Consider the following 25101-nt stretch of genomic DNA (forward strand, 5'->3'; position numbering starts at 1 on the left):
ACAGGATACATTTGATCTGAAATTTGTTCACTCTTGAAAAACATCACTTTGAAGCATTAAACGTGGAAAATTTTTACCTTAGCAGTTAAAATTTGGTGAGATTATGAGGAAAATAAAACTATTTCCTTGCGATAAGAATTGTGTGTGCATATACAAGACACACAAAGTTCAGGAAGAGTAGCTAGAGGCTGTTAACAAAAGCTCAGACCATATAAGATCATTGCTTTATATATTATACATGAAAATGGTTCAGTTTTTACTTTTTAATATATTTTGTTTCAACTTCCGTTTGTGAAAGTAACTTTCTAAAAATACCAGAATTAACTAAATATTTTATTTGCAGATTTACAGAGTTACTTACCTTTGCATACAGTGATTATCCCTATAATTTTAATAAGCTACACATATTAGCCTAGTTGGTAATTTTCCTACAAAATTACAGAATCATAGAATAGTTAGGGTTGGAAAGGACCTTAAGATCATCTAGTTCCAACCTGCCTGCCATGGGCAGGGACACCTTGCACTAAACCATGTCGCCCAAGGCTCTGTCCAACCTGGCCTTGAACACCACCAGGGATGGAGCACATATTAGCCTCGTTGGTAATTTTCCTACAAAATTATAATGAAGTATTTTGTATTTCTGGTTTATGAAGCAATTGCTGATTATGTGTAATGAGAAGGCGATGTCAAATTATGATGCAGACAAATAATGTAAGGAACCTGAATCGAATTTGTGGAGGTTGTGATGTGGTTACTCCATTTTAATATATACAGATTTATACACTTTTAAGGGGACTGAACCTACTTCAGGCCAATACTTGAAAATCAACGTAAAGAATTAGAGTAAGTGATTTAATCCCGATAGGAAGTTAGGTAGACAAGCATTTGGCTGCTCTTGCACTCTGAAAGGTTTCACAAAGGGGATAATGTGAAGACTGAAGAGTGAATTTGAAGTTTTAGGATGGTTTATTGACCTGCAGATTTCTGTCAGTACAGTATTTTTTGAAAGGTACCACACCATCCGTGTACCTCCTTAATGTGAGGGAGCCCATCAGCTCTTCCAGCCAGAAGGAATAACCTTGCCAAGTTACACATTTACAAATCCTGCAGTGGGCTTTCTGGTAATGTGCCCATTATTCATTTTTTTTGCTGAATAGTTATTTTCTTTCCTTTTTTCCTGCTCCATATAGAATTCTTTACTGTTATTAAAAATACTTCTTAAAGGCTTGTGAAGCATTTTTAGGAAGTTTAGTTTGAAAATGAGCATTCCTTTAGGACTCACAAATAAAAGAGGGCTAACACAAGATATTCCAAGATCTCAGGAAATTGTAACTTTTTCAAGAATGGATTCCATTCAAGTTAATGCACTGATAGATGACATTCCAGAGTGAGATCATGGTATGTTCAAATGCTAATCCTGAAAGTGGTTTTCTTTTTCTGTCCCTCTTGCTGCTGTTTGAAATCTATGGTTATCTTCAATCTGGTCTTCACTGAGTAAAGACAAAGTTAGTGACCATTCATAAGACTCATGTATGTGTAGCTGTAATGCCAACTCTACTGTTGGCCAGTATTTACCATAGTCTTTTATAAGTGAAGTCTGTAATGACTGCCTGCCTGTGGCAGAAGAATACATTTCCCTTGTGCCGACAAGGTATGTTCGTGTTGATTGTCTAAACAGTCAATACAGTGTCTGCAGGTGAGGAACTTTTTACTGACCAATACTGAAACGGGAGAACCATAATGTTTCTGACCAGGAGGAAGTATCCTGCACGTTCTGTTAAAACAGGAGGCATTAACTAGGGGCAGACTCTGCCCTCTGTGATCATAAACAGTTGGATTGTATGTCTGTATGAGGGACAGTGTGGAATCCCAGCTGACCCTCTAAATTAGGCTATACTATCTACCTGTTGAAAGCAATATAGCTGTTGCAGTTCCTCATTATGGTAAATTATTTGGCTAGATAATGCAGACCTATTTAATAAATAAATAAATAAAGTAGTGGGGTATAGAGAATAACCTTGCCTTTGGTCCAACAATAGAGACAGTGTTCCAGGTATGGTATCACAAGGCATGTGCTATGGGTTTTGCAATAGGAATACTTTACATTATACTTCTGGTAAAATTTTCTTCAGTGTTCACTGTTTGTTGTAAATGTAAAAAGACATAATAAAATTATACAACATTTAGGAATTGTACCCCAGCCAAAGTGGCTTACATTCATTTGAAACATCATCTGTCTCAGTAATTAGAATAGTTACAGTTAACAGGGACCTGGCCCAAGCTATTTGTTTTTGGACTATATTCTGTTTAAGCATCTGCCCTTGAGTTAATTTGTTAAAATTTCTCAGTATGTTCTAGCTGTGGTCTGCATATCTAATTCCTCTTGAATATTTTTCTACCATTGGTGGATGCATGAACCTTTCAAACCAAAAAAAATCTTGATATTTTGTGCGTGGATAGAGTATGGAACTATATTATTTTCCACTATGAGAAATTATTTCTTATTTATTTTATTTCACAAAATTTAGGGTTTTTTTCACATGCGTGAAAGAATCCCCATTTTCGCCTCACTGTCTGTCCAGGGTTAAAAAAAAAAAAAAATGCATAGAATATCTGAAAATTAGATGACACCATAAGCAATAAATATTATGCTAGGGTAATACATGATTAGATTGCTTATTTTAGAGTACAATCAGTTCAGTTACAGTATTTCAAAAGTATATTTTGGTAAAAGGTTGATTTATTTGCACAATGTTATCCTGTGAGTTGCTTTACTGATACCTCCATTCGACTTAATACTGAAGAAGAGATGCAGAAGTTCTGTTTTGGAATATTGAAATTTTAAGAGCATTGAGATATTTGTCATTTGAGAGATTTGTCTGGATATCTCAATCTCTCAAAATCAAAGTAACATGAAAATATTTACCTTTTTTTTGTTTGTTTCCCAAAAGTTCAAAAATCAATATTGGTAATACTAGTAAAAAGAGGGAAAAATCCCAGTACCTTTTGGTTTCATTTTTGATCTCCTTTCTTTCTGCAGGGGTAAGAAGGAAAGGAGAAGAATGTTTAAAAAATAGAGCACTACTGATGTATGTTGAGGAACTCTGACAGAAGCAGTAGAGGCAATAATTGGGTCAAAACCTGACATAAAACACTTCATCTTGTACTATGTAGAATCTGAAATGACAATATAGCGTGTGCCTAAATCTACATCTGTGTATATATATATATCATACAAAAGAGGCTCTTATCTTTTCCCAAGTAACTTACAAGATCATATAGAGGTTAAGAAAAATAAGAAATTTCTATGCTTCACTTTTCATTCCAATATCTCAAAGTGCTACTAAAAATGAGGACTATCGCTCCTCTTTAGCAGCTGGAGAAGATAAGGTCTGGGTTGTTAAATAATGCACTGCAGTTCACAGGTTAAATCTGGGCAGAGGTGGGGGAACACAGCTTCTCTTATTTCCAGTGTACTGTCTTCTCTGTCAAACGCCAGCTTTAGTGTATTCCTGTCACTAGGCTATTGCTAATGATGTTTGAAATGTAGATGTTAAATGAAAGTGTGAAAATGCTTAATAGTTGTTTTGTCAGGAAAAAATTATACATAAAACCACTGTATACTTTTTATTAAAACAATTGAGCAATTAAAGCATATTTAACAATTCGATTTTTTCATGCATGTTATGCCACAATTACCATCAACTTTTATTATCTTTGGCAAATGATCATTGCTGTTCTCTGAATGACTTCACCTAGACAGATTTTTCCATTTCATGCCATGCAAAAAGCAGTTCATTAGTTCCTATAACAATGCTTGCATTCAATCAACCATATTAAGCAGTGACCTAGTAACAATATGGTTATTGTTACCTTAGAAGGCTTAGGGATATGTGTGTTTGGGTTTAGATTGACTTCCACTGTCCTAGACGTTAAACTCAGTTTTTTATATCCCTAGAAATAGTCTTGGAACAGTGACTTTTATTGACCGTTGGTTACTAAGCAAATAATATCTAGAAAATCTATGTATTTGAGTATCCTTAAACCTAATGGAGTTATTGTCCCCATACTGAGGAATCTTTAGCAGTATCATATTCTAGGTCAGTAATCAAGCTTTGGTTTATTAGTTCATATTCTTCTAACAGAACTAAGTGACTCTCGTGAAATGCTTATGCTAGCATTTTCACAAACCATCATCTTTTGTATGAGAAAAATGAATTAATGTATGTTTTAATTTTATTGGTATCATGTTAGAGCACTCCATTCCCTTTGCCTTCCTTATATAGAGATGACTGCAGAGAAAGAAACTTTAAATGGATATATTCCTAGGAAACTTAAAGACGTTTATAGTTCATCTTTGTGATCAAATTGAAGATGAAAATTGTCTCTATGTTTATACTTGATGTTTATTTTCCATGGAATAATGTAAGAATGGGGTTTTTTTAAGCTTTTGATTTACATTACATATTCACTGCAATTACATTGACAACATGTTGTAAATTGTCTAGTTAGCGTTTCCTGCTGTGTTGTTTTTTTAGAAGCCCATAAACCTGTTGGGTTTATTTAATTTCAGTAGATGCAAAATTGTGTCTCTTCTGTATAGAGGATTTATTTCATCATTAATGGACAAGCTAGATGTATAATCTTTCCAGAGTGAAGGAGTTTGCTCCTTCTCCTGGGAATGGTGTAGGCTCACGAGGGATCAGTGACTGAAAGTTTTCCTTTAGGACCTTAGTTGTGCTGACATACTTCCTGTTTGTTGTGAGGTTAGGTCATCATTTCACCCACAGTGATTCTCATATCTCATGATAGTTTTGTTTTATTTTGCTTGCTGGGAATCGTGGCTTTGTTTGTGTGTGGTTTTCTTGTCATTTTTGGACATAGCCAAATGATGTGTTTATAAAAAATGTTTGTTCCAAATGTTTCATGTGGCTCATAATTTTGTAACTTTAGGTTGTGCTACAAACATAAAACTCATGACACAATCAGAGGGTTAATAGGCTTTTATATATATATATTAATAAGATTCTATTTTCAGAATTGTGTGTTTTAAAGGTATGAAGATAAATATGCAACAGAGAACTTAATTGTCAATAATTTCTCTTTTGTAACAGAAGAAAAAAGCAGTTTAATGGCATCATTTTCTCTGTAATTCACAATCACAGTCATGAAAACCAGAAGTTGTTGAGCTTGAGTTAGGAAGGAAGAGAAGGAGAAGTATAAACTGAACATGTAAAATGGTGGATCTGGAGACTAGAAGATAGAAATAGAAAATCTTAAAAGTTCTCTTCCAGTGTTGTCTTGGTACGTGTGGCCAAAGGTGTCGTTCTGAGAATACCCTTTCTCTCATGAATTAGACAGTATAAATTACTATTAGTGAAAATTGGTTTTAGTGGGTTTTAATACAAAAGTTTATTAAGAGAATACTTTTAATGTTTTATTTCCCTGCATTTTCTTTGCTTTAATTGGAGAGCATAGCTCTTCAAGTTTCAGGCTTTATCTCCTGCAGAGCTGCTATACCTGCGAATGATGGATACTCAATATGTTTATTTTGTTTTGGCCAGAGAGATTTGAAAAGCAAACTTTCACTGTACAAATCCTTATTTCACATGAAGAACAAAATACAGTTTTGCTAAGCTATCACTTCTAAGAAAGTAATGTATGCTCTTTTTCTGCCCTTGGCAAATCTCTCTGAAAAAGTCAGAAGCTTCAAGAGGAGTCTGCATTGCCCTTTACAGTTTTCTTCCAAGAAAGGGATCTCTTTAGCTCTTTCACTAGAAGGGCCACAAAAGTACCAAAACACCTTCCAGAAAGACTCGCTGGAAAACAGCAAAGGCTCTTTTCATCTTCTTATAAATGTATTTCATACAAATGCTACTGTATGTTTCATAAAACCCAGTAAGATTTACAGTGGAAGTAATACCATCACCAATTTATCAGAAGCATGTCTTGTGCCTCTGTAATAGTACCTCAGTACCACCTTGCAGTTTATTTTTAGGGTTTTCTTCCTTCCAGAGAAGTGAAGCTAGGGCCATGCAGGATATCTCATGGATTTCCAGTCTCGGTCAAATGCCATACTCTCCCCTCAGGTAGGTAAGAGTGGGATTATTGAGGCACTTTTTGCATTCCTGTAGTCTGAGGCTATCCTCTGACATGAGAAGACAATTTGAGCTTCTTTTGCAAATTCTTTGAGAGTCCCCTGCCACCATGAGGCTGCAAGATGATCTGTTATTATTTTATCACCATTCAGTGGGTCAGACTTCCCAATGCAGACTTTCTCAGGTCAGTCCTTTGTTTAGTGTTTCTGCAGTCTGAAATTCCACCAGCCACAAAGATGGCTTCAGTAATGTATGTGGAATATACAAAATAGAAGCAATGTGTCTCTGAATCAACTGGTATTTAGGATGCGATGCAGCTATATTTGTAGAGTTCGAGGCATATGCATACCCAGTGCACTTGAGTTACAGCATTTTATTTCTAGTATTCTTGGGGACTGCTGAGGGGACATAAACCTTCATTGTTATTGCAGTCTCAGCTAATGGAATTGGAGGATATGACTGCCTCAAGTCCTGCACAGTTCCTAAGAAATTTAGTACTGCGAAAGGCTACTTAGGAGATGCAAAGACTAAAGCCGGTGAGAATAATGAAAAAATATTTATGATTCTGTTGGCCCATCCCGCGTGGTTTTGTTTGTTTGTTTTCTAATGTAGCTTCAGCTTTTTGTTGGAAAATAAGCATTTTTCTTTCGTAAGCTTGAATATCATGCCTAACTCTTCTTATACTCTCCCTTAGAAAAACCAGCTATGCAGCCATCTACTTAAAAATGCAGGGCCAGGAACTAGCAATGTAACAGAGCACCAGACTCTCTCCTGTTCACTATCCTTTGCTTGATCTTGAAACTTGGACTAATTCAGATCATTACACAGACTGTCAGACCATCTGCCTTCCCTTATCTACATGCAGAATCATAGTGTCTGAAGCATCCTAACCAAAGATGCATTTCTACAACTAGCACAGGGAGGTGATAAGCGGAATCTGTGCAGATCTCTGTGTAACCTAGGTAGGCTCTTTTACAGAGAAGTAGTTCCACTTTACAGATCTGTATTCCCTGTCTTGTTACAAGCTTGTTCCCAGCTCACTAGCTTGCAACTGTTTTATAGCTAATGCTGGTATTGAGTTCAGACCTCCTCCTTTTTTGAGTTATTACAGTCTACCATATGGCCTTTCACCTTTCTTTTGTTCCCTCTATCCCTTAGGCAATTGTAAGTACTGCCTGCCTATGACCTTTGTATTTTTAGATCCTTCTTTCTCCTGTTTTCCCGAAGAGCTGAGCTTTCTCCATTCCTTTCAGCATTTTTCCCTATAGATGGATATCCTTGGGGTTCCACTTTCTTGCAGCAAAGTTACTCATCAGCTGCTGCTAATTTGTATTTCTTACATCCTACTACTGTAGTCTGGTCAGTAACATAGGGCCAGCTATTTCTCTCTGTGGGTTTTCTTCCCATTCCTACTATGTGGGCCCAAGTTTTGCAATAATTTAATTATTTTAAGACAGATTCTAGTAGTAATTTACATCCTAAACAGTCAACGCAGTGATGAACTCACGTGCTAGTTTATCCCATCGTAATTTCTCAGTCTAAAAAGCAACGTCTTCTCATATCAACAACATATCCATAATCCTAATAAGGTTTGTGGGATTAAGCTACTGACTTTGAGAAATTCATTATTTCAGTATCACCATTAGAATTGCACTTTTCCAGTTTGCACCATTTAGTGTTGTGAACAACATGCTGTGTTAGGCACAAGTCAGTAGTGGAAACAATAACATAGTGGCAAAAATTCACCCAGCTTCCCTTGGCTTTGGGTGGCATTGGGGACTCCTGTAGTTCTTTTGTTAGTAATGGGTCTTCATATGTGGATCTGGTCTTCAGATTCCCTAAGGATGATTTTGTCCCCTGTGCCTGCTTATCCAGATGATGCCTGAGACTTTCAGGAGCTTTGTCATTGTCTGGCTTGTAACTAAAGGACATGCTGCTGGCTGTGGTCCAAGATAATTCATTCAGTTGCTTGACATCCTGTAGCCTGAGGATAAGAAGAAGGTGACTCCACCAAATAATAAAGACTTGAGCCTTACTGGCTGGATGGCAGTTCTGTACAATAATAAAATAAAATAATTACTGTATTTTAATTATAGTCCTCTTTCAAATCCATTGCCTTAGCATATTTTTCCAATAATGCTCAACTAAAAGAACAAACCCAGAAAATATACAGATGTAACTTTGTTAATAATTCATATGTACATTTTAAATGCAGTTTGGAAAAGGCACAGAAATGCAGGAAGTACTGAGCTCTGAGCTCTTTTTCTTTCCTTTGAACAACCTGATTATATTATATTTTCAAGGAATCTTTTTCCCATTGTATTGCTTTTAGGACAATGAAGGCATTGGAGACCACCATTACCTATCTGCAGATTCCGTTGAAGTATGTTGATTTCGTTTAGTTGCAACTTAAGACCATCAGTAAAAGTAGCAAAGATTTTGAAAGATACAAAAAGATATAAGTTTGTGATAGTAATGTAGATTTCTGTACAGAAGAGATTTTAAGAAACCTTAGCATTTGTCATTTCATGTCATAGATCAGAAAACAAGTCTAGAACTTCAATTCTTTTTCTTCCAAAGTTGAGAAAACAAATGTAAAAGATTTAAAAGCAATTAGTTGCATGCATATTGGCCTGGCACACCATTCTGTTCCTTTCCTATGTAAATTTTGAGGCAAGCCTGATTCATCTGACTCATTGATGTGAAACAGGGGAAAACCAAGGCTGCCATTCTAAACCGATGTAGGTTTTCCATTCTAATTTTATTGTTATAGAAAAATAAGACAATTTCGAAATCAGTTTGAGTCAATAACAGTGTAATAGCATCCTAAAATGATGTTATTATTTATTCATGCTTAGTTAAATATAACTGTAACATGAAATAAATGATTATCTGTTTTAATATAATTTCATAATAAGGCCTTTGAAGGTCGTTTGGACTACTGCACTAATTAATGTTTTATTTCCAGCCTTCCTTAATTATTCTTGCCAGATGGTCCTTTATTTATGTTATTGCTTGGAGTTTCCAGCTGAGGTTGTTTGATTGTTGAAGAAAAATATGTGATGGCACTGTAAGATAACCATAATTGAATTGTTAGGTATGTTAGAACATTCAAGCCTTCTGTCCCTGCTTTAGCCACATCTGGGAAATAAGTTTGTTAACAAAGTGCTTTGGCACCTCACTGAATACTTGATGTGATATATGAACATGTTTAGAGCAAACTCAATTAACATAAAAGCCTTTAGAAAAGAGAACTCTGGTAGCTTCTCATTCATTTATGAATTACGAAATCTGCTGGGTAAAATGCACAAATGGGTAAATTACCAGGTGGTTGGTTTTGGTTTGGCTTTTCTTTGGTGGTGTTTGTTAGCATCTGACTTATTTTTCTGGTATCTAGACAATATCGGGTTTGTGTTTATAATCTTTACACTAGACAAAATAATGTAATGAAAGCATAGTAATATTCATATTACTTGGACATCATGTGGCTAGCTTTGGTAAGTAATACCTCAGGAGTGCTAATTTCTAAAAGGGTTAAGTTCAACACTGGGAGATACCAGATTTGGGAACAGGAATGTAAAGACAGCATTTACAGAAAACTAACTGTTTTCTTTTAATTAATCATCAGCATTGTTTGTGTTATGCTAGTAAATAAGTATCCCACTTGTTCTTTGAAAGTTCCATGGTGTCAGGTTCTACATGACAACATATAAACATGCATTTTGTAAAAAATAAGAGGAAATAAGGGTGGAAATAGCTTATGATAGTACACAAATGCATAATTTTGGTCCCAAAGGGTAAATTTTATCACTTCTCTCTCTCTTTCCCAACCATTCTAGTCACCATTTTTCTATAATCATTGCAAGAAGCAGTTTTAGGAAATGGAGATGAATTTGCAGCCCTGAAACATGGAAGAAGATGTTGAATGTGTTTTTCAGATACATGTGTCAGGAGTAGCTGGGAAGAAAAAACTGAGATGTTTGAGGAAATTAGTTAATGGATGAAGAAGAAAGATTGACACAAAGATTCAAAATTAAAAAAAAAAATTGTCTCATCTAGAAAATGAAAAATGAGATGTATTTTTGTTTCAGGAATAGCTGCTTACTGCAAGAGATTAGGTAAAATGCACTTAGAAAAAGAAAAGGTAAATCAACTACAAATTAGAAATTATAAGAAAAGGCTTGTCATAAAAATGGATAATAAAAGCTTGTTGAATAAGAATAGTCTTAGGGAAGATGACTTCCTCTGGTTTTCTAGTGTTTTGATTTTATTAGCACAATAGAAAATGTTCTGGAAGAAAACTAACATTCCAGTTGTGGAAATTAGTTCACGGTGTTGAAAATATGGATGTGCTATACAAAGTTTCGCCAATCCATCACATCATTTAGAAATAGTGGTAAATTTTTGTGTTGCCTTTTTCTATGGAAATACGTGCTCAGCAACTCAACATATTTCCTTGGCAATTCCTCCTATGTTTGTCACATGTAGTTTTCCTGAGCAGCAGATAGTCTGGGTATTAGAGAAATACTCTCCCTCAGCCTGTATCAGAGATACGTGTCCTTGGCTTGTTAGTAGTCTGAATGTAAAATTCTCTTCAGATGCTATGGAAGATGGGAAGCAGCTGCTGTCTTTCAGAGCACAAATGTAGGGCTTTCAATCTACACTGTCTGCCATGGAGCAGGATGGAGTCCATACAATGGAGCCCATCACACAATACAGATGTATCACATTAAGGCTCTACCCAGTTGGTTTTTGCTACTTCCTGTGTAATTCAAGGGCTTTGTGATTTGTTAACTCATTCGGCTGTAAAAACGTTATAAATATGCATTATCTGAATTGCTGCCCTGAAAAATGAGCCCCTGGAGCTGGTGGTAACATCTCTGCAGCAGTGGTGGAATGAGTGAGCACTTCTGTCAGCTGCTGGAGATCTCCCCATTCATATTTAAATCTAGTCCTTGTGCCAGAACAGAAATGCAGACTGTTCACGTGCTCATCTTCCACAGCGTTATGCATGCATGTATCTGAACCACAGACAAAAGAAAGCCCTGAATTTCTTTAACAACCAGTTAAACTGAACTGAAACTGCTTCTAGCAATTGACCATCCAAATAAGCAAAGTAGGTATTAGAAGCAGGAATTCCGGGGTGTTTTCCCTTTAGTAATTTTCAAACTCTTTTCACTTTTAGCTCTCTTTTTTTTTATTGGTTCATCATTTGACCGCTTCCACTTCCCCCCCTGCACTGTACAAACCAAATTTCCCCAACTGTACTGCCTGGTATTTTTAAATCAAAACTTTAGGACAGTATATGAGCTTCCATCGCTCCCCTTCCCTCTTTCTATCTAGTGTTGCAAAACAATAAATCAAGGCCAAGGCCTGCAAGTTCCGTAGCTGTCTTGTTGTCAGTGAGCTGAACTCTGCTGTTTGTAGACAGCATCTTTTCTGAAGTCTCACAAGAGGTTCTGCATTTTGCTGCTTCCCCTCGGTGCAGCAGGAAGGAGGGTGGCCAGCTGGGCAGAGAGACAAGTCATAACAGAAATGAGCTGACCTCTGACTTCAGTGTTTGTGTGAATAGGAGGTTGATCGTGGACGGTCTCTTACCACAGCAGGATATCCCAGTATGAAATGCCAGCATGAAATTACTAATTATCATGCTTTTTAACTTCAGGATATGCTGCAAACTTTATATTTTCAGAAAGTCAACATAGTATTATAGAGGCATGTGCAGAAAGAGATATTATCTTGCCATTGTGACATCAAATTATATCAGGGTAATTTAGCAGTCTTTTGTAACACTTATTTTAGTACTCCTGCCTTTTGCAGGGATTTATAAAAGTCCTGTTCAGGAAGTAAAAAAATTCCCAAGCAAAAGATTAAGTGGTTTTTTTAACCTTATTGTGTAAACCTCTAAATTCTTTGACATTACATATGGTTTTTCACAGTGTAGAAGATCAATATTAGTGTTTCTTCTTGCCCACAATGCAAGATGTATTACCCAAGGTACATGACATACTACCCAACCAAAGCACCCGCTGAGATTCGTAGGTGGTGTTGGGTTACAACTGTTTTTTTCCTGGAGGCTAAAATTGCCTAAATCTTGGCTCTTGCTGTGCTGTTTTTTCCCTCATTATATATTTAAGAGGGTCAAATCATTCATCATTCTCAATTACTGGGATATAATTCACTGCATGCAATGTGAGCTACAGACCAGATGCCTGGAAAATTCCTGCACTGACCAATAATCTTAGGTCCCAGTACACATTCTGTTTTTAATACAACCGTAACATGTTCGTTTCCTATTGAATTATTTGCAGAAGATGCGTACCCAATCAAAGCTTCTTCAGACAGGTGGTTGTCAGAATGGGACACGATCAGGGAGACTCAGAGCAATATAAACATTCTAAGCTCTGTTCCTTTTAACAGCCTATAAAATGCCAATAACATTTAAAAGGAATAACTTGATTTTATTAAAGGGCAGGATCTGTCATGGGAACTTGCGGCTGCAAGGCGTTTAAATTAATGTCTCTTAGTGGACTGGAAGTCCTGCCCTCTGGTACAACTATAGGTACTAGAAAATAGAATCATAGAATCGTAAGGGTTGGAAAGGACCTTAAGATCATCTAGTTCCAACCCCCCTGCCATGGGCAGGGACACCTTGCCCTAAACCACGTGGTTCAAGGCTCTGTCCAACCTGGCCTTGAACACCGCCAGGGATGGAGCATCCACAACCTCCCTGGGCAACCCATTCCAGTGCTTCACCACCCTCACTGTAAAGAACTTCTTCCTTATATCTAGTCTAAACTTCCCCTGTTTAAGTTTGAACCCATTACCCCTTGTCCTACCACTACAGTCTCTAAGGAAGAGTCCCTCCCCAGCATCCTTGTAGACCCCCTTCAGATACTGGAAGGCTGCTCTGAGGTCTCCACGCAGCCTTCTCTTCTCCAGGCTGAACAGCCCCAACTCTCTCAGCCTGTCTTCATACGGGAGGTGCTCCAGCCCTCTTATCATCCTCGTGGCCCTCCTCTGGACTCGCTCCAACAGCTCCATGTCCTTTTTATGTTGAGGACACCAGAACTGTACACAGTACTCGAAGTGGGGTCTCACAAGAGCAGAGTAGAGGGGCAGGATCACCTCCTTCGACCTGCTGGTCACGCTTCTTTTGATGCAGCCCAGGATACGGTTGGCTTTCTGGGCTGCAAGCGCACACTGCCGGCTCATGTTAAGCTTCTCGTCAACCAACACCCCCAAGTCCTTTTCTGCAGTGCTTTCTTTGTACAAGTGTTCCAGCTTATTTATAGTCTCTACTGTTGCTGCATAAAATCATTTATTCTTCATGGTGTTGCATGGTAGATTCATCAGAGTGAAGGTACAGGCATCACACTAAAATGAAAACAAAGTTTAAAAGAGTCTTTGTGTGAACAACCCATTCTAGTTTTGAATTTTTTGTTTTAACTTACTGCAGCATACCAACCTTCATGGATTTTGTGCTAATTCTTGAATCATTCCAACAAATATAAGGTACTAAAGCAATATAGAGGCTGGGGGTTTCCTGAGTCAATGAAGTCTCAGTATCTGGGATTCTCAAGTGGTTGACACTCAAGTGTTTGGTTCTTATTAATGTGAATGTGCAGCATTAACTGGTTTATATCTGACAGAGCTTTTAAACTGAATAGTTTGGGGTACCCTAAAGGGGAGTGTATGGGAAGGTACAAATGGTCTAATTTCAGAAGGCAGCATTAATGGTTCAGGAGCCATAGTGATAGCATATAAGAAGTGCTACATAGGAGAGAATAAATTGCAAAGGATTTTGAAATTGGAGACAAGTAAAAGGTATTTGATGTGATAGGGAAACCAAAGAGCCAGTGAAAGGATGTTAAGCAAGAGATAATATAAGTGATGACAAGAAAACGATCTCTATATCCATGAATAGATCTTATATCTGTCAATAGATACAAGTGGTCCAGAATTGCATTTGTCAAGGCGAGTGAGAGGACCACAGTGGTCAAGGTAAAAGCTGATGACCACATGAGTGAGAAACGAAATTGTGAGGGATATTAAATACACTTACACTGTTCTGTGGTTGCATTTATTCTGTGGTTTTGGTATTTGCAAAGCCAGAATTCAGATGAACTAATCCTTCCTGTCCTTCTTAACTTCAGTTTTGTGAAATACTGAAATTGTTGATTTTGTTGTTGTTGTTCATTGGCAGTCCTTGAAATGGAGAATAAATTTATTCGGGTCAACCCAAGTGATTTGTTTTCTCTAGGATTCTCATTTTTTTAAAATATCAGGCAAAATTAAATGCCAGGTTTAACATTACGTGTACTATTAATCAATGTAAAAAAACCAACCAAAAAACCCTTGGAAATGAAAAATTAGAATCTTAGACTTCAGTGCCATTCCTAATCCAGAGGAGGAGGGGCTTTCATCTAAATTATGTGCCTTATTTAATTGTTAAGGCACTTCTGTGTATGTAAGATAGGAAACCACAAGTAGAAGTATTCCTTTGTTTTAGCTGGAGCAGAAAGCTGGAAATAAAAGTTTCCAGTTCTTAAAAGAGTGCCCCAGTTGTTAAGTTAGAACATTCTGGAATATCACACCCCCTGAGCCTGTGTTGTTAACTTTTCTCACTGGGGAGAAATACTAATTGGATCAAATATCAAGAAGTGATGACGAGTGCCCACATCAGCTGGAGGAGATGCCAGGTTCCGGTTTTTTTTGCTCCAAAGTATAATCCAATTATAAATATGAATTGGAATGACTAAAAAAGAAGAGGCTTAGGGAAATCTCAGGGTAGTCCAAAGATAAACCATCATTCTTTTCAAAAAGTAACTGGGAAAGTGGGAAGTCATTGTATTAACAGGGTTTTTGTGGGTTCGTGTTATGTTGAGGTTTTTTTTAGGTTGTTTTGTTTTGTTTTTTTTTTTTATCTTGATAGCTGTGAGGACTGAGAGGCTTCTCTAGAAGTCTGTGTAGAACAGGAGCTGAATTCTCAAGTGTTTTGACTTGCAGCTCGCCTTTTTCTGTAGAATCCGAAGGAAACTCAGCCTTAGATGCCCAATGCTGAATGGTAGGAGTGCCTACATTGTTTCCTATTCTTACACTGAATTAGCTGTAAATGTCTCATCAGCGCCTTATGGCCTGTTTTGTTCCTGACTACCTCTAGCATATAATCAATATAAATTGTCTCAACCTCTATCCTTCTGTGCAGAGACCACATGGGAGAAATGAGCCCAGAATTTCCCGAAGAAAATCCCGTGTTAACTCAGCTGTTTCTTCTTTGTTTCTCTGACAGTAATATAGCATTGACCTTTTCCATGGCTGTAGGTATTCTCTTAACCAGAGTGGTCACTGGGTACTTAAAAACTAAAATCAACATTACGGGATGCATGATAATATAGTTACAATAAAAGGGAATATTTGGAATATTTGAAACTCGCATGTTTTTTTAAAAAGAAGCTTTTATAGTAAATTCAGAACTTGAATTAGCCTGATGTAGCTAGCTGCCATATGTGGGGAAAATTCAATTAAACAGAAATTGAAGAACTTGAGTTACTTTTGAACATGACAGTATGTCATGTGACATTCTGGCTCAATATCTAGTTTCTAGTTGTCAGATAAAGATGATTGTTTGCAGACAGCCCTTGTTCCCTCTGGCATGCAGCACTTCTGTCATATGAGTGTGGTACTTTGACTTTATTTAGTTTAAGTAAACTATGTATGGAACAACACAGCCTTTCCCTTCTCTTCTTACTGTAGACTCTCCACATGTTTTTCTGTCACAGCCACACTAGACCTTAATGTATTTCCAAATATCTGTAGAAAATATGATGATGTAAGTGCTATCAGGACTGAATGGTGATGACTTAGGAAAGAATGGAGTCACATTCAATTCAAATAGTGAACCATGATATTAAAAAGAACCCCAAACACTCAGGTTTTGGTTACTTTGTCCACAGCTTTCTTAATAATTGTTCTACCTTTCCTGTCCCCTTAGTGACAGGGTATGTGGTTTATAAAAAGCATAAATTCTTTTATAGTACCTACTTGTTTTCAAATAGAAATTGAAACCCTGAGATTGCAGTCAGCCACACTGGGATTTACAAGAGAAAGGATTAATCAAATTAAATAAGGACTTCAACTTTTCTTTGGGAAAACTATGTGACTGTGTGTAATTGCAACATCTCCTGAATCTAGTTCACTTGTAGTTGTTTTGGGTTTTTTCAATAGCATATAATGAAAATGAAACTAGTTTATGTTAATATCTATAATACTGAAATAAGCTGTAAAGATTACCCTGGTCTAATGTTTAGGCAAACTATTATATTTAATCTGAGATAGGATTGACAAAATAAAGAAATATTAAAGCAAACGTAAATTCAATTTCTGAACCTTTCCTGGTCTTCAGTAGTATCAGGATTTTCCACTTAATCTTAAATACTGGTGGAAGTGCCATCACTTGATTAAAATACTTTCATAACACATGTAAAATACTTCAGCACTATTATTTCAAAGGTTTGGCAGCATGCATTAAGTACTGACACTTCTAAAAATAATTTCCTTTAAAAAAGAATAGCATAAGTTTTCCATTTAAACAGGAATGAAGAATGATACAATTATATTTGCTATGAATAAAAAAGTTTTGCTTCTCAATTTGAAAATGAATTATGTGGATTTTTAATGCTACTTATATTTGGTTTAAGACTTATGAGGAAATTCGTGATGATAACTAGAATAATGAATAACCAGTTCATATAAATATGCATAAAATTCCTTCAAGTATTGTAATTAAGCATTTAAACATACATACTTTTCATTCTATCACATAAATAGATCAATTAATGAATAAGGAAGTTGATAATTGAACCGTGTGATCCTTATCTGAACATTTTACATTATGCTTTAAAAGTTGTAGCTGTTGGTACTAAAGACCCCAAACATTGTCTTCATAAAGCAGAATTTTATCATTGATGTGAGGGCTTCTGCAAAAACTTTCCATCTCCCTTCACTGGCAATGAAGTATATGCCATTTGGTTGTAAGCTAGCCTCATCATCCATTTTCTTAAGATTTAATTCAATTTCACCTGGTCAGTTGTGTATATATATGATAGATGTATAACTTATTATGCAGGGTGTTAAGTTTGCTTTTTATTCATGCTACTTCTGTCTCTTTAAATTACCCATTCAACGGGTTTAGGGACAAGTAGGAAAGAGCTGTCCTTTTCGAGGGCTGCACTTCTCAAGAATGTGAGGAAGACAGAGATAGGGTACCTGTGGTCTATTTCAAGAACCAATTTAATGTTTTATATGAATGTCAGATTTGAAAAAGAAAATAAAAAGGATTATGGAGTATTGGAAAATAGTAATGACTAAGCATAGTCTAATGTTCTGACATTTACTTGATTCTTTGTTTCAGGTCCGAGCATAGCATTATTTATATTTGGTTGAGTACAAGGGTCATTTTTAGGAACTTACATGTCAGCAATTTCTGATATTCTTGTTTATATTGCTTGGCTATAAAGCCCATATACTTTTAAAATGCATTTCCATTACTATATTATGTGAACACTTGATAATATTAAATGGTTGTAACCTCAAAAACTTTTTGTGGCTTAGCAGTACTTTTGCAAAGTAATCCTTTATGTAGTTTATAGATGGAAAACGGACATTTGGAAAGACTGAAGTCCTCAAAAGTGTTTAGGAACTGATCTTGTAGACATAACTCCTACTGGACTCTGATCATATTAAACTGTTCATCTCCCGTAACATGAGATACTGTGGGTATAGGAGAAGCAATAAATATGGAGTAAATATCGTCTTCAGGAAACTGTCAAAGAAAGCTGGAGGAGGCAGCAGCTACGTTGAAAACCATGATTATAGTCTTGGAAAAATTGGAGAAATATATATTGATGCCTGGGCGAGGTGAATATCAAATTGGTCATGATTGAAAAGTGAAGTTGGGAAGGGTGGCAGAAAGCAATTTCTATATTGACAAGATCTGTAAAATGCACAAAGTACCTTTTCTACTCTGCTTTGTTTGGGCAATGTTTCATTAGAGTCTTATGTTAACTTTGGAGCCCTGCAGTTCAAGGTGCAAGCTGGTTTTAGAGAATCCAGAAAACTGTATTATATGTAGTCTCTTCCACAGTGTTTTTTAACAATCTATAGCTGTGTATCAGATGTCCTTAGAAGAACAGGGACATTAATCCAGATCTTGCTGTTCTGAAGCAGTGACCCGTTTTGTAATATTTATTCTTCTGTTATCTGGCTGTGGTCCAGACTGGGTTACATTGTTTTCTTTAAATAGATATCCTTAGTTTCTCTTTGAGATTTTAAGGGTAATTTTGGAAGGATCTTTTCCACTCCAAAGATTGATTTTTCACAAGGGGCCAGTGGAACCTATCACACACGAAATCTGATGTCACCAGAAAGGGAGCACACAGTGTAGACTTCACTGTCATCAGTATGCTGATGACCTGGGGCTCTGTGATTTATTTTCATTAAACTTTATCAGTGAAAGGTCTCCTTTGTCTCTGCCTTCACAGAGTGTCTGTGAAATTTGATTTGGATGACAATGAGCTGGCTAATGCTCCAACTAGGAAAAGCAGATGCTGCTCATTTGGGAAGTTGAGATTCGTTCTTATCTGCAAGGAGCTTCACTAAAGGTTCTATTTGTTCACTGAGATCTAATAGGCTTGGTGGACAAGAGTGGATTTTCAACATGCGTTTGGGTAGTTATCTAAAACTTTTTACACTGGAATTTGTACTTTGCCACACTAATCCAAGTTTATGTACCCACTGATTTGATTATTGCAGTGACCTTATTTGTTGTTCCTCAAGCCACAGAGAACGCTTGGGCATTTCTGCAAAGGCAGAGAGCTGCTATGTGGCTGTTTTGCAGGTTAAGGATGTTGTCTGGCATTGAGTCTTCAGGCAGTATCTTGGCATTTCAATTGTTTTTTGTAGAATTGCCCGGGCCACAGTGGATCCTTAATAGTCTTACATGATTTAGGTCCTGTTACCTACACAGATCTTTGTAGACTGCTGATCCAACTGGCTGTACTTTAAATGTCTTTGCTCTGGCAAATGAGCGTTCTCAGTGGAGAACAATGATCTTCTAAGACATAAATCCTAATCTGTCTCCTATCAGGAAGATAAAGCTAGTTCCTGTACTGTACTACTTAAATAAAAATAAAAGGCTGTTCTTTCTTAAACATTTTCTGTGTAGTCCCCCAGGAAAAAAGTTAGTAGCAGACCTGGTTGTTGTGGGTTTTTTGTAGTTTGTTTTTTTATTTTGCTTTGTTCTGCTTTGTTTCTGAAGGATCTTTGTTGTCTTACATTTTACTACAACTCTTTTTTTTTTTTTTTTATAAAGATTTTAAGATATTTTTCTTCACTTTGCCCTGGCAGCAGAATAGCTGAAAGGCATCCAGATTTACATTCTATAGTTCTAGCCAACACCTCAGAGGAACTAAAGAGCATCCGAAACTATACAGGTAATCTGTTCTATCATTTTTAGTGATTTTCTGAAGTTACATGGAATAAACATTTCCCAACTGGAAATCATTTATTTTTTTTTTTCCCCTTCTCTAGAGCCTGTTCTGTTTGAATGAGCAGAATATCTCTAAATACACGCTTCATTTACAATAGCACTAGGCCCAAATCTGTTCACATAGTTATGGCCCAATTACTTGTCTCATTTTACAAAGTCAGCAATGAGAGCAAATTACTTGATCATATTATGTTATTTTTTAATTCCAGGTAGTGTCTTGTACTCTTCCTTTCCACATCCACCTGGGCTGCAGGTGGCAGGCTGCCAGTATTAAAAATAGACTTTTCTTAATGTTTTTACTTTTAAAGTTCAGATCCCAGTTCAAGATGGGACGAAGATGATATTATCAAATACAGAACATTATGTTTCAGGATTAAAATTAGTATAACTTAAAGTTGCATGGACTTAGAGACTTCATTAGAAGTTCTTTATGGCATTGAGGGTGTGTTCTGCAACACAGAAGCCAGTTACTGTGAGGATAATAACTTCCATTCCCAGTTCCTGTAAACCTGTGTTTACATTAATGTAACACCACGTATGTGGCAAATAGCAAAGCAAAAATATAGTATCTGAGCTATTTATTACCACCTAATTCCTACCTCCTTTGTATAATATGCAGATATTGAAGAAATACTGGAAGTAGCTGTATTTTTCAGGAGTGGTGGTGTTTTATGTATAGGGTCTTGGAAAATACCCTAAAAATCTCATGGAATTTGTCAGAAAAGGGGAAGATATGGTTTGCTCCAATCCACACTATTTTGGAAGGAATAGGCGCTATAAAGAATGTGTACAAAATAGAGATTGAGCTGTAGATGAATACTTGTTTGTTTTCACTATGATGAAAGATACATCTTCAAGATAGACAAATATAATGGTAAAAAGATCTGAGTGCATTATCATCGTGAATTTTAATTTAGTGTAGTCAAATTTGAACTGTTGAATGAGAACTAACATAGAACAGATTTACCAGGTGAGGCAGCAATGTACTTCTTTGGATCTAATGGACTTTTCTTCATGTGTACTTTTGTATTAAAATCTTTCATTTTAAGTAACCTACATTTCTGTACTGGTCTTGGTGGTAAGCCATCTGGTTTGAAAGATGTCATGAACATTTCATTAGAATTAGCCAATAGTTAGGTTTCTCCAAGTAAATATTTACAAAAGGTTTACTTTATGAAATTCTTAAACTTGATTTTCAAATATATATGATTTTTAATGGTTATTTTAATGCTTAATTTTGTAAATTATCTTGTAAACATGTAACTCTACTATTTGATAAAAGGACTTCGTAGCACCTAATATAACTACAGCACATCACATAATTTGCTACTACTTGCTGGTATGGCGTACTGTGAGATAATATACTTCTTGAAATATGTTTTAACTTATATTCATGTTAATTAGTATTATTTTTTCTGGTTTATTCTTAGACTCTTTAGTGTTGATTGCAATTATCTCAGGGCCACCACTGTAATACCTTGGCTTCTATCCTAATCAGGCAACATGACATCGCAGATTATGTACCAACCTCTAACAGTATGAAGTTAGGCATCTGCATTGCTCATGCAGCTAATCTGAGAGGTTAATATATGTGCCCCCATGATGAGTAGATAAATAGAGAATAAGGTTTAGCTGTGATTAGAGATACCCAAAAGGAAGTACTAGACACAGTTTAATCCTATTACTGCCACATCAGTTTACCAGCCAATTTTAAAACAGTAAGAAAAAATATGAGCTGCAGTAAAAGCTTTTATTTTTACTTTGTATATGAGACAAATAATTTCGTTAATGAATAGAATTACTTTAATCTGAAATCGTTAGTCCCTTAGCATAGCAATCATTAATTACAGAAATCTCTGTGATTTTATGCAAATACCAGATATAGTTCAAAATTAGTCCTTAAAATATCTGATCTGATCTGTAAGGTTGCTTTTGTCATTAAAATTTCTTCCATTTAAATCATGCATTGCAGAAATTCCTCTATAAGGTTTGTAGCTTAATGAACTAGTTGAGGAAATCTCTACCTTTTTGTTTTGGAAGCTAGAATGCATTTTTTTTGTTTTAGCACTCTGTAACTAAGAAAGAAATTGTGCAGATGGGATAAGTTTCTGGAAATTCACCAAACACATTACCTGCTGCTACAAAAGACAGCATGCTTAGAAGGAAGTTTCTATCATTTTTCGCTGCCTGATTTTTAACAGGACGTCCTACATGAGTGAGGTATGTTTTGGTTTTTTAAGGCAGTGAAGCTAACAGCCTGATAGCTGATATTACACATTTATCCATGAAAATGAAATTTAACACACACATTTGCCCTATACATAACACAGCATAAAAGATGATTCTAAAGTGAAAAAATGTAGACAGCTGTTTTTCTTCTCCATTTTGTATACCAATACACATGCTAAGTGGTAGTTAGTCTTTCTGGTTTAAATTGTTCTGTGTATCATAAGACTGGGCACTGACTGATTAGTGGCACTCCCATTCAAGCAAAGAGCAGGACATTTTGAGTAGAATAAGAATTCCCTGTATATATATATACACACACCTTTATATGTACGTTTAGTATGTTTTCATAATCTCTGCAATTATCCTACCCTAAGAAAAAACAGAAGGAGTTTCTTCTGAATAACTCCTCAGTCACATAGTTTTTCTATACTAAATATTCTTTTTCAGATCCACTTTACTTTGATGCCATCATGACTCAGTTCTTCTGGTAACTGCCAACCTAATGTCCATTTACCAACTATGACCTACTTTCCATCCTGCAATATTCATCTCTTTTCTTTGATTTATGCCTGTATTGAAAGCTCTTTGAGGTGGGACTTGTTTTTAATTCTGTGTCCGTAAGACACCTAAGGTTGAAGAAACAAATTTGGGGCTTGTAAATAGTACTGGAAGGTGCTACCATTAGCTGGGTGCTGTCGTTTGCAACACAGCGCCTCCCTAGGGATGTTTTCATTTGTGGACCTTTTATATTCAGAGTTGCAGTCCAACTAGTATGTTTCCATTGTTTTCACACCCAAAATAATTCCTAAAAGTTTGGGTTGCTAATCAGACAACCATCATCTTGTAACAATTGTCCAGAAGCACTGCCAAGAAAAATATCTTCTGTATATTCATTGGATCACAAAACCCAATTATTTTGGTTAAATTGGTGGTAATTTTGTGTGATTGTATTTGAACCACTTCATTTCTTGATACAACTTCATTTCTACATTTTCCTCATGTATTTTAAAGTATTGTGTATGGGTGTGGGTATGACTATTTGTAAAGATAGTAAGTTACGTTTCTTGAATGAATTAAAAAATTTACAACCATGGTGTGAGACGTGAGTGGGATGCTGGCTGGACCCAAAGGGTCAACACTGAAAAATGCAGCATGTCCGTAATGCACATTGAAGTGAATGTGGGTTTTAGGATGGCAGCAGCAGTACATCTTTGAAAATCAGGGATTGGTTATAGCAAGCGTATATATAAATTGGTGAATACTTCTGTTAAGTAAAAGCTTAATTGATTATCTCATCTTAATTGATTCTCTCATTTCTACATACTATAGAGATTTTGATTTCCTAGCTCTTTGTTCGCACACCCTTCAAATCCTAAAGAAAGGCAAATCATTGGTTGGAATGATTCTAGAGGAAAATAGCTAAAAGTAATTACTATATATTAATTTAAGGGAAATTGACTGAATAGCATGAGAGTGTCCTCAAAGTGAGGTCTGTTTGATTTTTTTTACAATTGAAGATTTTGTTCTTGACTGTGAAATTGGAATGCCTTGTTATATTTTAATTAAAAAAGAAAAAAAGGTGGGACCAAATACTTAGAATTAAGTCATCCTTATATTGTCCCTGCAGAAATGTTTGTCAGCTCTATATAACCACATACACATGTGGGTAGTGAATGCAACTGTCAGATATTTTGCAGGAGTTATGAAAGAATGGGTTATTTTAATCTTTCTTCTTAGCACTATTCACACACAACAGTGTCATTGGCAGGCATAACATTTTTGTAATTCCATGAACTTGATTTCTTGAGAGAGCATGAGTTAGCCCCAGGGCACAGTACTCATTTGTTTTGCTTGTCTTTACCAGTTATCTGATGATCAACTGAAACAGAAAAATATTTTGGGTTTTTTTAGAATCGGTGTGTATATTTCGAAGGAAAGCAACTGGCCCACAATTTCCTTCTGCCTCATTGAAGTGAGAAATGCAACTGCATGTGATTCTTAGTAATTGAGGATAATACAGTACTGCCTTGTTCAGGGTAAGAATGCTTAGCTCATTTAAATGCGTAAATCAAACCATAAGCTGATTGTTTAGTAAGACGTAAGCATACAGAAATGATTGCATGACTCCAAAATGCATCACAGACATGTGCCTACACGACATTTTTCACTTTACTCATGATTATCAAATATGTATAAAACTGTTTCTGGCTTTCAACAGAGTTCCCTTTGCTTCTGAAAGAAATGTAAGTTTGCTGTGTCTCTGGTGCATGGAACTGCATAATGTAGATTCTTCTGAAGGATGGATTTCCTTAAAACTCATTTATTGTATTAAAATACTAGAAAACTGTCAGGTGCATACAGTTGGGGGATATTCCAGATGGTAAATAAAACCCAAAGCACATGATAGAAAAGGAAGTTAGTAAATTATGTGTTGAAAAACCTTTTTTCTTTCATTTTATATGTGCAGGTAAAACCTCAGACTGACAATCAATTCAAAAGTCCCTGGAATAGTTTCACCAGAGGTTATAGCTTATCTCTGTTAATATATCCTGACACTGTTCTTCCCATCTCATCAATGTCTCTTACTGAGCAGAATCACAAGAATTACTGGTTGACAATACATGCTTTTAGAACTAGAATCTTTAAATTGTGACGAGTGTTGGATTTAGTTAGAAGAGCTGAAGCAAGTTGCAAATATTACTTTTGCAGCTGCATTTCACCTGTTGGCATGTTACATTTTAAAACTTGTTTTTCTTAAAAGTAATTAAAATCTACTACACGGCTCAGTCTGAAAAGATACTTTTTCCTTTTTTATGTAGGTATTGACTTCATGTTGCTGTTAGTCTTCAAATAAGACCATGTGAATTTTTTTTCATCTGAGATTTAATAGAAGTACAAATGTGATTTTAAAAGCCTTCATGCTGGGGAAGACATTTTACATTTCCTTAAATCTCATGTATTATATTAAAATATTAGAAAACTGTCTGGATTTTTATCGTTACAGAACTGTTTAGAGTCTACATGGTAATGAAGAGTAGTGACATACCTTTATAAGGACGTTAGGTTTCTTTTAAATAAAGTGTACCATCCTTCAGTATCTGAATTTCATACAGTAATTCAACAGCTAAATCTGAATTAATTGTTCTGCCACAGAAGTGAAACATTAAAATAATTTGATCTATATTAAATAAGATCAGCCATTTATCATGTTCTACGTGTCATGAA

The 25101-nt window shown here is 36.0% G+C and overlaps 1 protein-coding gene across 5 annotated transcripts in view; it reads left to right on the plus strand.

Moving 5' to 3' along the window:
- Window positions 1-25101, plus strand: part of ATRNL1 (attractin like 1) — a 513588-nt gene that overhangs the window by 331691 nt on the left and 156796 nt on the right. The window contains exon 27 of one of the 5 annotated variants that reach the window (XM_030487975.1): window positions 23788-23862. The exons of the other annotated variants lie outside the window; for them this stretch is intronic. Coding sequence (XP_030343835.1) covers window positions 23788-23847 — 60 coding nt within the window. The 3' untranslated portion in view covers window positions 23848-23862. Of the gene's footprint in view, window positions 1-23787; window positions 23863-25101 lie in introns of those variants that run through there. 5 annotated transcript variants of the gene reach the window in all.

Source organism: Strigops habroptila, chromosome 5 (assembly GCF_004027225.2).
Source record: "Strigops habroptila isolate Jane chromosome 5, bStrHab1.2.pri, whole genome shotgun sequence".
Taxonomy (NCBI): Eukaryota; Metazoa; Chordata; class Aves; order Psittaciformes; family Psittacidae; genus Strigops; species Strigops habroptila.